The 18,311-nt window shown below is 40.7% G+C and overlaps 1 protein-coding gene across 10 annotated transcripts in view; it reads right to left on the reverse strand.

Annotated features, from left to right (window-relative positions):
* KIF13A (kinesin family member 13A) overlaps nt 1-18,311 on the reverse strand; it is a 118,633-nt gene continuing 100,322 nt past the window's right edge. For 8 of the 10 annotated variants that reach the window (XM_054190506.1, XM_054190509.1, XM_054190513.1 and 5 more), the window contains 11 exons: nt 18,245-18,300; nt 17,064-17,188; nt 15,866-16,042; nt 14,538-14,630; nt 12,768-12,920; nt 12,307-12,384; nt 11,755-11,802; nt 11,204-11,315; nt 10,068-10,219; nt 1,890-2,994; nt 1-996 (listed from right to left, as the gene is read on the reverse strand). In XM_054190506.1, coding sequence (XP_054046481.1) covers nt 710-996; nt 1,890-2,994; nt 10,068-10,219; nt 11,204-11,315; nt 11,755-11,802; nt 12,307-12,384; nt 12,768-12,920; nt 14,538-14,630; nt 15,866-16,042; nt 17,064-17,188; nt 18,245-18,300 — 2,386 coding nt within the window. In that variant the 3' untranslated portion in view covers nt 1-709. Of the gene's footprint in view, nt 997-1,889; nt 2,995-8,990; nt 9,036-9,411; nt 9,517-10,067; nt 10,220-11,203; nt 11,316-11,754; nt 11,803-12,306; nt 12,385-12,767; nt 12,921-14,537; nt 14,631-15,865; nt 16,043-17,063; nt 17,189-18,244; nt 18,301-18,311 lie in introns of those variants that run through there. The other 2 variants (XM_054190512.1, XM_054190511.1) reach the window with 2 other exon arrangements.

The raw sequence follows: 18,311 nt of genomic DNA on the forward strand, positions 1-18,311 counted from the left end.
CGTTGTCCTCTCACACCCTTGCAGTAATACTGGTTCTGCAGTCAAACTGCCCGGCTGGCTTCTGTTAACCTATGAACTGCCAGACATATAGCTTCAGGCATTGTTAGTCATTTCAATCGAACGCCAAGTCAGCACAGTGGCAGGCCTCTAGGAAGACAAAATATACGAAGCAGTTGGATATTTCAGTGTGCTTAAACACGGAACATAAGGCTGCACGGTGCCCAGTGACTAAAAGAAACATGGCACCAAGTTATCAGTTAAAACATTTACAATAGAAAGATATAAACAGCAAATGTGTCAGTTGAAAACAAGTTCTTTGGTAATTAAGAACAGCAAACCGTAGCTCTTTTTTTTTTTTCCAAATACGGATTTACATCCTGTTTTTTCCCCCAATAAAATATTTTTTGTTGTTTAAAATATATCTCCCAAGTTGTTGCGTAGCAAATAGTCCAGTACCTCAGTTATCTACAGATCAGCTTTAACTGTATTTTAGTGTGCAGCCATATCTGCTCACTGGCAGACAAACTATAGATACACATTCATATATATATATAATATATATATTATTTATAAAAAATTAGAGAATTAAGTCAAGGACTCTAGAGAATACACATTCCGTATGGACAGATTAAAATGTTCAATAGCTTCAAAAAATCCATAAAAGTTTTCTACACAGTGATGCGTGTAGTAAGTGCAAAAATACTGCAGTTTAGTTAATCCAAGATTTCCTGTTTTCCTGTTTCCTAGAAAAAGCAGAAGCCGCTGCATCTCCTGAATGGCAAAGGACTTCTCCTCCTGCTTTAGGGGTGGATGATGAGCCTTGAAGCACGGAACTTTTCCGTTTCTCCGGAGCAGAAGATGCCTGAGACCGTGAAGTGCTGCTCCATTTCCTTGCGGAAGCTGGTGCTTTGCTGAGGCGCCCAGGACGAACAAAGACACCGTGTCGTGGTTTGCAGTGGAAGTACTCTCTGCCTTTTACAGTTCCGTCGTGCTTCCCTTCAATGAAAAGAAACGCACAGAATTAATTGTTGGTACTTCCATCAGCACATACAATCATAGTGTTGAAGTGGCTTCAACAATCTTTGGCTACCCCTCAAATGGTCAATGTAACGCCGAGTGGTGAAGCCAGATGCGTACCATACACTAGGGAGAGCAAAACCTGGAAAGGGAGGACTTGAATTGTGACCAAAATGGTGATTTCCTAAAAATATTACTTTGTTAACTAACAGTTTAAAAAGGCAAACATTTGTTCGCTTTACAAACTAAGCTATCCTCAAAACCAATTGCTTACAAAGCTTAAAACTGAAACACCAGGGATATTTCTAGTTTTTTAAAAGATCTGAAACGTTTCTGTAGGAATCTTTTAACACTAGCAGAGCACTGACTTCTGATCCCACCGAATTCAAGTTAAAGAAAACCCAAAAACCTGTGCTCTGTAATTAAGCTTCCCTCAGTGGAAAAAGAATAATCTCTGAAAGCTACAGAGAGCAAACCTATTTGACGAGTGATGTCTATCGTTAGTACTGCCCACGAACCTGCACGTTGATTAAAAAAAAAAAAAAAAACCCACAAAAAAACCCAAAAAACCAAAACCTGCCGAATTTCAGGCTTTGCTTTTCTGACCTATAAAAATAGATGGGTACCAACGGGAACTACCACAACATGCAAAAACATTATTCTGCATAGAGCTAGAAGAACAGGCCTTTAAGACAGTTAAAAATTAATTAAAGCATCCCTATAAGCAGAAAGCCTGGAACTGGGTGTACCAGATACCAAGCTTACATGAAGTTGGAGGTACTTCCCAGGACTGAACAGCGTATGATTGTGGTGCGACTTTAAAAATAGATCACGCTAGCTGCATCGATAACCCAGAGCAGATTTAGCCTTACCCAGCTGAACATTTAGTTCAACTCCAACCCAGATTCCAGCCGAAAAATCCACCGTTCCAACGTATCGCACTGTGCCCATCTTATTACTTCCAACACAGACTTGTTCACCCACGGCCACCCAGCTAGGCAAGACGTGGGCTTGATCTGCGGAAGCACCTTCTTCACAATCGGAACCATCCAAGTGGTCCTTCCCAATAAAATCGTCTATGGAAGTACCAGGGTAAGTCTCACGGTCTGCAGTCTCTTTTAGCAGTACAGAACAAAAAGGGCTTTCCACGGCGTCCGCAAGCCGGTCGCCCGCTGCTGCTGCAGGGCTCAGCCGGCCCACACACATGCTCTGCTCCTTGCCAGCACCTCGGGGTAACTCCGAGGCGCTCACTCCGTTAGAGGACACAAGGGAACACGACTGCGGAGCTGTCGAATGGTCAAAGTCCTTTCCGTCTTCGACGCCCATGAACTCTGTAAAGGAGTGATCTTCCAGAATGTCCGTCGTGTGCTCAACTGTTGCTTCACGCGCTGAAAATTCAATTGTACGACAGGTATTTTTGCCATCCGAGGAACTTAAAGCCAAAAGTGATCCAGCTCCGGGTAACTGCTGAGAGTCTCTGTCAGTGGCATCGAGGGACAGTGGTACTTGTTCTGTTAAGGCACTGTTTTCTTTCAGTGGTAACACAGGTAACTTTTCTCTTGCTAACTCCTTTTCTGACTCTTGACACTCCTTGTTCGAAGAAGATCTTAAATCATGTGCAAGAGATGACCCTGAGGGATCATTAGAGTCCAGCTCCTTCGTGTGACTGGCTAGCTGGTCTGTGCTATCACTACAGGGAACAAGCATGTCAGACAGAGTGGCGTTAGAGGCACTGTGGGAGAAGTAGCCACTAGTAATACTGCTAGTGGTGGGGCTGCGGGATACCTCTTTCTCAAGAACACGTGAACTCATAAAGTCTGATTTGGAAGAAAACCATTCCCTGTTCTCCAGGCTAGCATTGTAAACACTGAAGTCAGCAAACTCCTCCGGTACGTAAGGCCGGAAATTTTGAAAACTTTGTGGACTTATCAGCTTCTTATTAATGGCCTCCAACTCACTGTCTTCCTCCTCGGAGTCCTGCAAAAGAAGAGAGGGTTGCATGGGATTAGGAACCTACAACAGTAAAGTTTTCAAAATAAACTAATCTTCCTTGATTTTTTTTCCTTTCTGAACATTGAGAAATATATAACTTTAATATTCTTTAATTGAAGAATGGAAGACACCTCTGAAAAGACCTGCTGGGAACGTATCCTGGCTACACTGAGCTACTTAATTTTTAGAAAATAAAGATAAATTCTGTATAGTTCAGAAAATATAAAGCAATTAAAGTTTGGCATAAGGAAAGCTCACAACATGAAAAGTCCACCTTGTCAGGATGCCCCAGAGCCTGGTCTCCTCCAGGCTAAGCAGTCCTGGCTTTCCAAGCCTCTCCTCAGACGTCAGATGCTCCAAGCCATTAATCACCTTTTGTAACCCTGCACTGGACTCACTTCAGTAATTCCTTATCTTTCTTGTGCTGGGGAGCCCAGAACCAGACACAATACTCCAGCTATGGCCTCACTAGCACTGAGTAAAGAGCAAGTATCACCTCCTTCAACATGCTGGCAATGTCCAGTATACTGTTGGTCTTCTCTGCCACAAGGTTGCGTTGCTGGCTCATGGCCAGCTCGTTGTCCAGAAGGACCCCAAGGTACTTCTAGGCAAAGCTGCTCTCCAGACAGTCAGCCCCCAAAATATATTGGTGCCTGGTGTTATTCCTCACCAGATGCAAGACTTTGCATTTCCCCTTGTTGAACTTCATGAGATTCCTCTCTGCCCTGTTCTCCAACTTGTTGAGGTCCCTCTGAATAGTAGCACAACCCTCTGGAGTATCAGCTGCTTCTCCCAGTCTCGTATCATCTGTGAGCTTGCCGAGGGTGCACTCTATCCAATCACCCAGGCCATTAATGAAGGCATTGAACAGTACTGGTCCCAGTACTGAGGCCTGGAGTATACCGCTTGTTAAGACTTTGCAGCTCTGATCACAACCCTCTGGGCCCAGTCGTTCAACCAGTTTTGAATCCACTTCACTGTCCACCTATCTAACCTGTACTTTGTCAGCCCATCTGTAATAATGTTACAGGAGACAGTGTCAAAGGCTTTACTAAAGTCAAGGTAGACAACATCCTCTCCTCTCTCCTCATCCACCAAGCTAGTCACCTTATTGTAGAAGGCATCTGGGGTTGGTCAAGCATGATTTCCCCTTTGTGAATCCATGCTGACTACTCCCAGTCACCTCCTTGTCCTTCATGGGTTTGGAAATGCTTTCAAGGAGGATTTTCTCCATCACCTTCACAGAGACAGAAGCGAGGCTGACAGTCTGTAGTTAGAGGAATCTTTCTTTTTTGTCCTTCTTGAAGACAAGAGTGATATTTGCTCTTTTCCAGTCTTCAGGTACCTCTCTCCCAATTGCTATGATATTCAAAGATAATTGAGAGTAGCCTTGCAATAACATCAGCCAGCTCCCTCAGCACTCATGCATATGTTTACTTGAACAAACATGCAGTTTGTTTAAGTGCTCCCCAACCTGGTGGTCCTCTACCAAGGGTAAGTCTTCTTTGTTCCACGCTTTCACATAGGTCTCAGGGGCTTGTGTTCCTGAAGTTAGTTTTACAGATAAAGACTGACATAAAGAAGGCATTGAGTATGCTGGCCTTCTCTAAGCCATTTCTGACCCGTTCCCCTGCCCCAATCAGCAGCGCAATTAACTAAAACATCTCTGTAGGTATATATTAGGAAGCACATGCTTATGTGACAAGATCCTTCTCCTAACCTGGAGGTGGTTTTTTTTTCCAGTTTTTGTTTGTTTGATTTTTAAAAAAAACAGAACTGTAAAGATGGTCAAAATGACTTCTTCACTTTTCTTTTATCCTGCATTTTTTGAAGTGATCGCTACTTGCTATGGACCTTATCTATAACAAGGTCTCATTTTCATTCCCACCATGTTCAAGCTCATCGCAGATATAATTCAGTGATATTACCCATGCAGAATGGCCTCTTCAGCTGAATCAAGATTTCCAATTAATATTAAAGTTTTGTTGGAAGAGTAATCAGTATCTGAAGAAGATACCTCAGCTTGTCTAAGTATATCTAAAAAATCCAACCAGATTTCAGATTATTAATATTTGATCAAGTAAAGGCTTGGCATCCTTTGCTTACTAGTTTTTACAGGTTTGCTTCAGAGCTTATTTCTCATACAGAATTTGGATGAAGGCTTCACTTTGCCATTATTTATTTCTCTGCAGACGAGTGACAGTGCCAGGAAATGTCACATAAGACTATTAAAAATTATTTATATTATTGAAAAATCTTGTTCTTTACATCTGAAATCTCCAGGTGGTCCCTTTAGAAGTAAACGACAAAATTCATATCCACTTTATTGAGACTATGAATACCATTCCAAGCCTTCCAAACTAAAACATTATGCAAAGCATCTTTTTTGCATACTGGAGTGTACCTGTTGTTCATCTCTGAGGGACCTTTTCTCAATTATTCTTCTTACTCCTTCCCTTTCACCCTTATTACTTATGCCAAAATAAGTTTTGCTCTATGCAGAACCTTGTAGTTTGTTGCTTTTAAAATATTACAAACTGTAGTGTTTATCAAATACAGTGGGTTTAAGATATTACACAAACTCCAAACCGATAAACATTTCATGAAGGAAGTATTTCTAGTCGATACTTGCTAAACATCCACTTGAAAGGAAAAGGCATTTTTATAAGAGTTCTTTGTTTCTCCTTCAAATCCTGCAAGATTCCTCATTTGACTGAAAAAAAAAGTAATCTTAGTACACACAGGGTCCCTGTTCAGAATCGGGCTGGGTAACAGGCACTGTAACTGAGAAATGGCTCTACAGACACTGGTGACTCGATTAGGAAAAGTCAAACAAGTAACCGCATTGCCAGTCATGCGCCATTTCAGGGTTATCTATCATTGTAGATACAAAAGCTAAGGTACAGAGAAGCAGTCTTATTGCTAGAATGTGGGTTGTGAATAATGCTGCAAACAGGTGACGAGACATCACCTTGTGACAGACAAAAGGTGCCCCTTGTGCCCTTGTGGGGACAAAAAACATTTCCTTTCAAAGCTCTCCTCTTGAGCTCCCCAATGGAAACAAAGCAATTTCAGGCTTCTTCAAATTCCTGTGGATGTAAGATGTGGGGGGAAAAAAAAAGAGGGAAGCTGCCTTGTATTGCCCAGGCTATTGGCAGAAATGAAGATAAAATCCTTGAAAAATTGGTAAAGAAACTGCAGCCACTTCCCTGGGAAGTAACAGAAGGACTATAATGAAAAACAGATTTAAGAATTGATAACAGTAAGAATGTGCCAGCAAGAACTAAGGACACAGACTATACATCAAGATTTTGCAATAACAGAAGCAAAGAAAGCAAGAACACAGAGCACAGAATCACGGAACAACAGGGAAGGGACCTCTGGAGATCACCTAGTCCAACCCCCTGCCAGAGCAGGGTCACCTAGAGCAGGTTGCACAGGAACGCGTCCAGGCGGGTTTTGAATGTCTCCAGAGACGGAGACTCCACCACCTCCCTGGGCAGCCTGTTCCAGTGCTCTGCCACCCTCAAAGTAAAGAAGTTCCTCCTCATGTTTAGATGGAACTTCCTGTGCTCAAATTTGTGCCCGTTACCTCTTGTCCTGTCACTGGGCACCACTGAGAAGAGCCTGGCCCCATCCTCCTGGCACCCAGCCTTTAAGGATTTATAAGCATTGGTAAGATCCCCCCCTCAGTTGTCTTTTTTCCAGACTAAAAAGACCAAAGTCCCTCAGACTTTCTTCATAGGAGAGATGTCCCATTCCCCTAATCATCTTTGCAGCCCTTCCTAAAGGGCAGATTCCCTAAACCTGCTTTGTAACAAACATACTGTGTAGTTAAGAGTATACAAGTTTTCAAATCCCCAAATTATACCTCTCAAGATGCTAGTTCCTATTTTACTAATTTAAAAATCAGTAATACTTATTTAGTGGTTGCCCCACTGGTGCTTCAATTTTCATCGCCCACTAGGGGGACTTGCTCTTAGCCAAACCCCCCTTAGACATGTTAATTATGGGCAGTATTCAAATACACTCAATATGAAAACATTTCACCTGACCTTAACATATTCCACTGTACTTGCCTATTATATAGAACATGCCCTTATGTCATGCTGTTTTGAAACAGTCGCAATATTAAACGCATGTGGAAATACTGCCTGAAACTTTATGTTGAATACTCTATTTCAGGCCAATTGAATAAAAATATTTTTTGGTAACTGCTGGTTGGTTTTTTTCTTCCTTTGACAGATGTGTTTTGAATACTCAAGAAAAGTTAAGAACAGACCCCAGAGAAACATAAGAGGTCAAATATCATTCTTAGGCCTACTTAGATGCAGAACATTAATCTAGTTAATATTAGTAGCTTCCTGTGTGTTTAGTCACTTTACTTCTATGGCATTTTATACGTGCTGTAAGATGCAAGTGAGCATCACACCTGAAGCGACACCAATCATCCAGTGATTAACTAGGAGTATGAGGCTCTGTACCTTCAAGTGATCATTAACAGTATTGATTAACAATGTGAAAACTTTACTTTGAATCAAATACAGAGGAGCAGACAGCTGAAGTTTCACATGGAGCCATAACCCGTGACTCTGCCCCAGTATAACCCCTGAACTCATTCTGAGAGCACTATTGATCCAAATGTGTGAAATACATACTCCAGCCCAGTTAAAACATAGACTTGCTCCAGCTCGGAAAAACCGAGGGGTAGCCTGGGAAGCCTACATCTTACAGAGGCTTCCTTCCTAAAGTGATAAAAACTCCCAGAAGCCACCATTTGATAAACCCAGCGCCATAAGCTGTCAGGGCTACACAAAGCAGCCGTCTCAACCTCCTCCCCAGCAGTGGCTGCTGGTTCTTGCCTGCCTCCCAAGCGTCAAGTGTCTATAAGGTGATCAGACAGGGCAATAGATCCAAACGAAATATAACTCCGTGGTAGCATAGCTATCAGCTGGATAGACCAGTTCCCTTGACCTGACTTACTGTGTGCAATTGAACAAAAAGCTACGTTGATGCAAAGGAGAAGTCAATGCAAGGGCAGCAGCAAGCAGCTGACAACTGAAAGCGCAGCTCTTTCCAGGGCCCTGTTGGCTACAGCAGGTTTACAGTGTTCAGTGAATTAGTTCCATTCTAATTGGAAAAGCCTGGTACAGGATGTTGCCCTTTTCCATCTCTGAAAGCTTCTGTTTATCTTTGGAAAGCAGCACAGGCAAATGCCTGGGTTAATTCAGGGCATGCATGGGGTGGGACCCTGTTTTTACTCAAGGGATTAAAACTTCCACAAAGTTGCTATGGAAAATTTGGTAACAATTTAGTTTCCAGGGGATGTTTTTCAACCCACTAGAAGATTTTGTCTTCCAAACAACTTCAAGCTATTTGTATCAGTGAGTCAGTGTGAGTCAGCATGTCAGCTAACTTATGGAAAACTAACATGATTGAGAATAAAACAGCTGCTACCCAAAACCAGCAGCCAAGCTTCAAATGCATACACCAGAACACTCAGGATACTTTGGTATAACAACCTACAAAATAGCATTAGAAATCCAGAACAGACTTTTTAATAGCTTAGCTATATGGTAGGAATGAAAATAACTGCTGAATAGGAAGAATCCACCACTAGCACTTTGTTGTAAAAGAGGTCTATAATATAATAATTACAAGAAACAGTTTGAAGATTCTGAATTTTAAATCTAAAGCTCTGATTAAAGCAAGTATTTACAGCCATGTTCCACAGCCCAAAAACTGAATCCATCATACAGCGGAAATGAGGATACACTTTTTGTTGAAGCAGCAGTGAGAAAAAGATTTGGCAGGTGAAGATTAAAATGAAAGCCCTCCACCTCAATTCACCACCTGAATTATGATGAAGACAGGCTGCAGGTTAATTAAGAGCGGCAATTTGATTTTAGTCATATTACTTCCACATCAGGCAATGAGAAGCTTTTTATAGTGTACCGACACCTAAATGCACGGTTACTTACACCAAAGGGGATCATTCCATTTACTCTGGGGTATAGTCACAAAATCTGGGTAACATACAAGGTATATTAGAGTGACAACAACACGGTTCACTAAACCACCCTTTACCTGATCATTTGTGCCCTGTAAAAACTGAAGCCTCCCCTCTCCCGCCCACCCCAGAAGACAAATCACATATGAACGTTAAAAAAACCCCACAAACAAACCCCAAAACAAAACAAAATGCAAAACCCCAATTGAGTTAGTTCCAATGACAGCGTTTGCAAGCCAGGAAGGCAACTGTTCATTATAAGCATTAATCACGAGCGGTTATTTCCACATTACACCTTTTTTCTGCTGCAGTAGCGTGAGTGCCTTAAGCCCACCACCAACGGCCCTAAGCCCACCACCAGGCCTCGTAACGGGAACTGCTCCAAAACTTACAATCTTTTCCTTAGGTAGGCTATTGCTTTCTACGGGCATGCTGCTGGCATTGCTTCCCGAGGGCACAACGCCGCCAGCGCAATGCACCTGAGATGAAGGCATGCTCTGCAAAGGTTAAGACACGCAACACATCACACAAACCACAACTCTGACCACAGCGCTAAACACGTGCAAGTTAGAAAGGCGTTAAGACACGATGAAAGCGAAACGCCCACGCTGGCCACACATACTTCAAAATTCAAGTTAATAGGTAGAGAAACTCATGCGCTTCTCCCAGTAGAGTTTTAGGTTGAGGAATAAAGGTCAGGATTTAAACCACCCTAGATCACTGTTTCACAGAATTATGTTTTATCTATGAAAAAACACACCAACATCTTGCTGGAGAAAAAAAAATACGCAGGTTACTGTTAGTTTAAAATAGAACAGAAGTATCCTGTAAAGGAGAATACTTACCAAGAAGTGAAAAAAACCCCCCAGTGTTTCAGGTAAAAAACAAACACCAAAACCCCACCGCATACAAAGAACAACCTGATTAATTTTACTAGAGAATTAGAAAATTCTATTGCAACATATGCATGCTGCAAGTGATCTGCCAAGTACTCGAAATCACTCGATCTCCTTTAAAAAAAAAACAACAGGTGGTTTTCAAAGATTACCTCTTGACTAAGCAGAGGTCGGCTTTCAAGTGGGGTCTTCCTTTTATGTTCCTCTTTCACTGGCATTAAGGGCTTGAAAAACTTTGGTGGCTGAGGAGAAAATGCTTTAAAAGGGCTGGCCATTAAAGCATGGGAATTCTCTGCTACAACACCTGGGTGAAAAAGAAAAATACTGTATTACAGTGCTTCGTATCTTGAATGCAAGAGCATAATTGAAAATAACTGAAGGTTAAACCATGCATTTGGCAAGTTGCTGACTACAGAAGAACGTCAATATTTTAGTATCCAACCACCAGCGAAGCATGAGATAATGCAGAGCTCAGTGAAGGGAGATTACGCCCCTCAGAGACGCCTGGAAACAGAGGAAAAGCAGAGAATAGCAGTATCTGCCCCCTCCATTCTGAGGCTCCAATATTTTCTCCTTTTCTCAGTCATAAAAAGAGTGGGATGTGTCCTTGAAACTGGAACTGAGAGCTTTCTGCTTCCTGTGCCTCCCCTGACCTCTGCCCGCAACACTGCAACTCTGCCCTGGAACCAAACCAGGAATGCTGCACCACCAGGATGATAAAAAAAAGGAAATTATAGACAAGGAAACAATGAATAAACTCTCAGCCCCACTTTATTGCAGCCACAGCTCTACCTGTATTGCCTGATCAAGAAGAGTGTGTTACAATTTGACCTGAAGAAAATAAGGCACCTGTGACACACCGACATGGCAGAGCAAATATCCATATCAGGTAAAGAACCTGCAAAAGGACCCTTCCCACGTCAACAAAAGCATTTTCATTTTCAAATTCATAAAATAACAGCTGCTCCTTTTTGTTTGGTTGGTTGGTTTTTGCTTTGGGTTTTGTTTGTTTGTTTTTTTCTTTCCTTCTACTGTTTTGATTCACATTTAGCTTGTTCTTCTGCCCTCCTCTTAAGTTTTTTGGACAACCCCAACTTCCCATCCTTTCCTGGATGTCTTCGTGAATTTCTCCCTTTCTCCCCTACTTCCAGATTATGTTCAGCTGCTAAAGCAAGAAGCTGGATGATGCATTTAGTAGAAGAGCGGCACTGAGAATTTAATTTTTAGTTCAACGCAGTAATTAAAAACCCACAAACACTGTCATTACGGATATACTTTAAAGTCTCACCACTGCCATCTTTGCTTTTGCGAGGTGACTCCCTGGGTAAAGTACCATAGCATGATACATCTTGGTAACTGGAAGAACAGTCAGATATATCTAGGTGACTTTCAGACCAACCCTAAGAAACAAAAATACACAAATATGCATGCTGATACAGGCAAACATGGAAAAATTAACAGGTAAACTCAAAGGTAGGGTTTTTTTTAATAAAAAACAAAAAACCAAGGAATGTCAAGTTATTGACTTAAGACAATTTTCTATCTCACACAAATGGATTGTTTAGAAGCTAATTAGTTTTTCAGTGAAGTATATTAAGTTTTGCCATAACTTCCCCCTTCTTAAATATCAGTTTCCACAATTCTAATATGAAGAGCAGAGAAGGACAAGAAGGTTTAATTAGAAATATGTAATTAGTGCAGCATTTTGAAGATATAATATATAAAGACACCATTAAAAAAAACTGTTTTCCTATTTTTTATTCTCAAATACATCTTGCTTCAAAGAGGGAGAAAAAAAATATCGAAGAACGTGTGCCTTTTGTTGTCACATTTACATACCTTATCATCTTCATCACAGGCAGAAAGATCTAGTCGGCTACAGGACACCTACAGAACACCAACAGGCAGAATGACAAAATGCCTACCTTTTGTTTCTGAAATGCGTCTTCAGGAACTACTGTGATCATTTAAGTACTAGCAACTTTTCTGTTACCTTTTCAGCTAACATTAGTTAAAAGGACAGCTATGTTTGTGCTGTATGAGTGGGTGACAGGAGAACACATAAAATGCACAGAAAATGGAAAGTATCCCTTACGCAATGAAAAAATATAAAGGGACTTTAAAGTAAAAGTAATCTGGATCAGGGCAGTTGTCATCCTAAACCTCTTCCAAAACAAATATCCTTATAAAGGGAGAAGAGTTTCAAACAACCTCCCACTTCCCTGTCAACTTTGTTATCTCTTAGGATGGACAGTGGTGGGGAGCGGCTCTGAGCGACTGGTTAGTCCTACCTCAGAATAACCATTAGCGCATCACATTGCGCAAGCATTACAACAGCACACAAACAGCACCCCATTAGTATTAAGTAACCCGCGGATAAAGGGTCCTTACATTGTGGACATTCGGAGTGCTGATGCTTCTGCGGATGTTTCTCGCTTTGGTGGAGAGTGCCTCTTTGACTGTGACTGCCTGTGCAAAAAAAGAACACAGTAAGAACGATGCCATGGTCTCCTCAGGAGAAATGATCAAGCAGGATAGACACTTCTTTCAAGCAGGGCTTGCATACAAATCTTAATTCGCACACATAACCAATAAAATTTGTTTCTGAAACGCATTCTTTGGCCTTTGCCTGTTCGGGTTCTGCATACTACACCCTTGCCAGCTATAGTTACTAGACCCACTGCTATTGGAATTCTGTATTTCACAGATGTAACTCAGCCTTACATTTACCCATCCAATGTTCTCTAAAAATAACCCAAAATAAAAAACAACCAACACTTAATATTTTTAAAAGTTCAATCATCTCTACTTGAATTCCAGTTCAGAAGGTGCAAGAAGTGCCTTTTCCTTGCCTGTCTCAGTCGTTCAAGGCTCAAAATGTTCTCCACTTGCAGCACACCACGCGTGTATTTTTCAATGTACGTTTCACCATCCGACGTGCCCTCATTCTCACTCCTTGCGGCCATCAGTGCTAAGGTCTCACGATCCTCAATTTCTTCTGTAGCCTAAATGACAAGTTACACTATTGACGTTTTTAAGAATTAAAGCTTATTGCTTTTAATGTATTAATTCACTTCTGTAGACCATCTCAATCCAGGAATTAATTTGAACCAATAATCCTCAATTCAGTCAGTAATCCTAATCCTAATCAATGATTCAGAACTTTTCAACACAGACGCAAATAATGCTGAACTAAGAAGAGGTCGTGCTTGGGAGAAGTTTTGCACATTTTCTGTAGTCAATGTACTTCTAGAAAAAATGCATATGTAACCTGAAATCACATACATTAAGGATTAACTAATGACCACTTCCTAGGCAAGTAAATGCAACTTCCTTCCCAAATCTTAGATACTCTGTGTGATTTCCCTAGAGTTTAAATTTCAAGTACTACTACACAAAAGTGACAATTACACAGTTAGAAGGCTATTCACATTTGTCCAGATTTTTTTACCTTTAAGATAAATTTTATAGCAGATTTACAATTTGTACAAGCTTCTTCTATAAAAAGCAATTTATATTCCTGCTTTCACTGACCTGAACATCCCTCTGAATACCCTCAATATTCTCTCTGTAGACACTAACATGCTTTTAAAAATAGCTCTACTACAAGAACTGTCAAACACAGTAGAAGAGAAAATAAAATCCCTAGTTTTCAGCTGTTTGAAGAAAAACACGATCTCACCACTGAACTTCAGGATATACACTCACTTTGGCAAGCTGCCTCCTCTTAGCAAAGCAGGACATTTACTTCCCAATCAGTATCACCCACTGCAGTTGGTCATCCTATTCCTTTCAGTGAATTTACTACAGCAATATGCAACCTCATGAAGTTCAACAAGACCAAGCACAGGGTCCTGCACAAGGGTCAGGGCAATCGCAAGCACAAATACAGGCTGGGTGGAGAATGGACGGAGAATGGAGAGCAGCCCTGAGGAGAAGGACTTGGGGGTGTTGGCTGATGAGCAGCTCAACATGACCCAGCAATGTGCGCTTGCAGGCCAGAAAATCAACCACATCCTGGGCTGCATCAAAAGAAGCGTGGCCAGCACAGCAAGGGAGGTGATTCTCCCCCTCTATTCTGCTCTGAGACCCCACCTGGAGTATTGCATCCAGCTCTGGAGCCCCCAACACAAGAAGGACATGCACCTGTTGGAGCGGGTCCAGAGGAGGGCCACAAAGATGATCAAAGGGCTGGAGCATCTCCTGTATAAGGACAGGCTGAGAGAGTTGGGGCTGTTCAGCCTGGAGAAGAAAAGGCTCTGGGGAAACCTTATAGCGGCCTTCCAGTACTTAAAGGGGGCCTACAGGAAAGACGGGGAGGGACTCTTTATCAGAGAGTGTAGCAATGGGACGAGGGGTAAAGGTTTTAAATTGAAAGAGGGTCGATTTAGATTGGATATTAGGAAGAAATTCTTCACTGTGAGGGCGTGAGACACTGGAACAGGTTGCCCAGAGAAGCTGTGGATGCCCCATCCCTGGAGGTGTTCAAGGCCAGGCTGGATGGGGCTTTGAGCAGCCTGGTCTAGTGGGAGGTGTCCCTGCCCATGGCAGAGGGGTTGGAACTAGATGATCTTTAAGGTCCCTTCCAACCCAAACCAATCTATAATGCTATGATAATTTACCTTTGGTATATTGGATACTATTTCATAGGTCACTCCACAGGCATAATATATATTTTTCAAGGATATCCTCCTTTTCAAGCTCTGGGTAAAACTCTAGAAACAAAGCAATTTTCAATTATTGTTTTGACAATGATTATTTATGACATTCTAAGAAAGAAAAGGTTTTAATGCAAAAATTTATTTTACCACAAAAGCACATTTTCAGGATGGTAATTTTCTTTTTAGCATTGATGAACCTTTAAGTGCTCTTTACAGCCCTGCGCTCAGTAAACAATGCTACTAAGTTCAATCAGTAAAATTTTTCTCCCATTTTACACTGATGCTCTATCCTCATGTAATAACTCGTAACTGAGAAACTATGGCTGTAAGAAGTCCCTAATATACAGATACCAACATTTCTCATTTTGTCAGCCACCTGTTCAAACAGGTAGAAAATTCCTTCTGCAATACAAAGCACAAATCTGCTTTCAATCCATAACTGAAATCGTAACCAGAGGTTTCACTGTTGTAATCATGAGCTTAGCATGCTTCATTACCAGGTTAGTTAGCCCTTACATCACTAACTGTAAACATAGCTTTCACCTAGGTAAGGCATTTTAGACGAACAAAACTAGCAAAGGACAATACAACAAATAAAAAAAGGCATGGAATTCAGCTGCTTAGTAAGTTGCTTAGTAGTACAATAGCCATTTTGTGCTCCCCCCGCACTGCAAAATCTGAAGCAATTCTGAAATATGCTCTTGGTCTCAATCGCTTGGAAAACAGAAAGGGACATAATTTCAGAGCGCATCTCATTGTCTAAACCCATGAAGCAGCAGAGCAAGGGGAACAACAACCACTCGTGTAGCCAAAGCAAATGCCCTATCACAGATCATCATGTAAAAGTAGATAAAGAATATATACATTTGGGTAGTGGTGGGAAACAAGCCTAGTTTGTAATTAACAGACAAAGTAGCGAAGAAAAAAAAGATATATTGTGTTTACACTGAACATTTGAAGGCGCCAAAGATGTTTTCAGGAATAGAGTGGCTGCAGTGACCCTAGATAACATTTCAAGTTGTATAGACAAGAAGGTAAACTCCGTTTTTGTTCCAAAAGTAGCACCTGTTACACTCTGAACACAATCAGGTTAAAAAATCGACAGTTCAAAGGGATTTACCAGAAGTGCACAGCTTCACTGCAACCTATAATAATCGATTTTTCATTTGTCTTTCATAAGAACTGGACGGACCAAACTTACACAAAACGAAGCAAGCAGCTACGAAAACACTTTCCTAAAATTAAGGATATCAAACGAAGTTAATAATAATAACATATTAAGTTCCTACCTGCTTGTTATAAATATTGGCTGCAATCCTTTTGCGTAATACCAGTTCCATTGCAGCAGGATGGCTGAGCTGCACAGTAGTCTTCACTATCAAGTAAATTCTCTCATTTTGAGGAGTTACCCTATTCAGGTGCACTGAATCATGGACAGAAGAGTCCCAAGCAGCAGTGGCTGAAACCTATGCAGACAAGCAAAATGGAGGAAGAAAAAGGGAAATCAAAAACTCAATTACTCTAACAAAAGGTATAATTTGCAGTGACTTAACGTGAAGTAAAGCAATTCTTTAACGAAAGAAAAACAAGCGTCATTGAACAAAATGGCATCGAACCTCCTTTTCATAGTGAGGAATTTATCAGAAGAAGCATAAAAGAGGTGTTAAAATATTGGGGAACACAACTGTGAGCACAATCCCTGCATCGTGCAAACACCACATCAGAAGGAAGTCTTCAGAAAGAAGAGGCAGAGAGGAAAGCAGAAGCAAGACTGAAGGAAGGAATACAAATCCTACTGCAACTGTATTAAAAGTTTATCAAATTAAATGGCAAGTCTTCTATCTGTATTGGATTAGGTTATAAAGGCCTATAAAAAATAAACATGCTCCCATCCTGCAGAACATCTTTTTCCTTCCCCCTGCCTTCTCCCCAACTTCAGCATCCCATTTCTTCTGGAAACGGTCTCCTAAGCAATGGCCTGAGTTGGCACAGAAGGCGGAAGAAATGAGTTAAGAAATTTCAAAATGGATTCAGAACCATCCATTTCCAAAAATTCCCAAACTTTATATTTAAAAAAGTAATTGTGTACTACAAAGGAAAAAGTTTTATTTAAACATTATGCTTTGCCTAGCATGCACAATAAATGAAGTAGTTTTCTCTGAAGAATCAAGAGCCTGCAAGAGGAATGATGAAGCAGTGAGGAAAGAAGAAGGGGTTTTGAGTCAGGCAGATGAATTACCCTTCTACCAAGAAAAGCTAAGATTTATCACATTTGAATTAAGGCAAAAGGGCTAGCAAGTCATTATCCTCTTAAATTTTTAAACAAATAGGCCAGAAAATAAAGGCAACACTAGCTATAGATGGTACTTCTAAGACAAAAATATAGTAATAGTAGTTATTAAATATACACAAGTAGAAAATAAAACATTTGAAGAAAGTGTTAACATAAGCTGCAGTTGTCAAGAAGGAGGCTTGCTAACAATTTACCTCATCATCACTGTGTTTTATGATCGGCAGATAAAAGAATGGACTCCCATGCTCCTTTGGTAGTATTGAGTTAACTCCTGATGCATGGGGGCCTATAAGTTGTTCATTGGCACTGAGGTCATCAGCTAATGAAACAAATGTGCAAAGAATGAAATAGTTTTATACCAAAGGATATTAATATATAGAGGCAAAGTTGTAATACAAAGCTGTAATAAAGTCCTACCCATATTTCATGACACTTTTAATCCTGATTAATCTTATTACTATGCAATATATTGAAGACAATTTCAGCATACAAAAGAAGGGAAGTAAAACTAGGCTAAGATTCAGCCTGAACACATTCTCATGTAACCTAAACAGAATTCAAAACTGTTTCTAGTTATTCATAACATAAACTTACCCAGACAGAAAATTTCTGATTTATCCACCTGTCAGCCTAACCAGTTTATCTCTTAGTTAAATCACTTCTGATGTACCAGGGAATCTTGAAATTGAGAAAAGCAGTTCTAGCTACACTAGACTTTTAGCTGAACAAAAAAAAAAAAGTTGCGCAATGATCCATCAATCTGTTTAAATATCCTGTTTGATCTTCTGTCTGCTAATCTCTGCTGATAATGAAAAAAACAAAAAAAAATTTCTTGTGAGCATAAAGGAAAGAATGTATATCGATTTCCAACAGTGGCTTCTAAAGCAGGTATTAATATGTTGCCTATATAAACATCTCTAGTAGCCCACTGACGTACTGGATGTGACAAGGCCTGTGGATCCTCCCCTGCTTTATGTCCAATTTTATACTTACAGACTTGTTTCCTAAACAGTCCTTGAAGGTGGTGCTAACTCTAGTCTCTTGTTGCTCACTGTGTATCTGTGTCCTAAGAATATACAATAATCTTCTCACATGTAAAGCTAAATACCTTTAAAGGGAGATTTAGATTCTCTAACAAAACACCCATTGTAGTCCTAATGCACTCTTCATTAAATTAGCTGTTTAAACCTCTACAGATTGTTCTAACATACAGAATCAGAAGAAAAATAATTTTACAAGCCGTATCAGACAGTGCCATTGCCAGGACTTGTTCCGATTTCTTAGACATTTCAGATGCATTCGTTCATCAATTTATTCATCCAAACTAATTTCTACACCCCCTCACCAGGTTTCTTAATCTGCTATTACAACATACCATTCAAATCAAGGAAGAGAACAGGTATATGTGTTTCCATTCCTGCAGGTGGAATCCTGAAACAAAA

The sequence above is a fragment of the Rissa tridactyla genome, chromosome 2, assembly GCF_028500815.1.
Source record: "Rissa tridactyla isolate bRisTri1 chromosome 2, bRisTri1.patW.cur.20221130, whole genome shotgun sequence".
Classification (NCBI taxonomy): domain Eukaryota; kingdom Metazoa; phylum Chordata; class Aves; order Charadriiformes; family Laridae; genus Rissa; species Rissa tridactyla.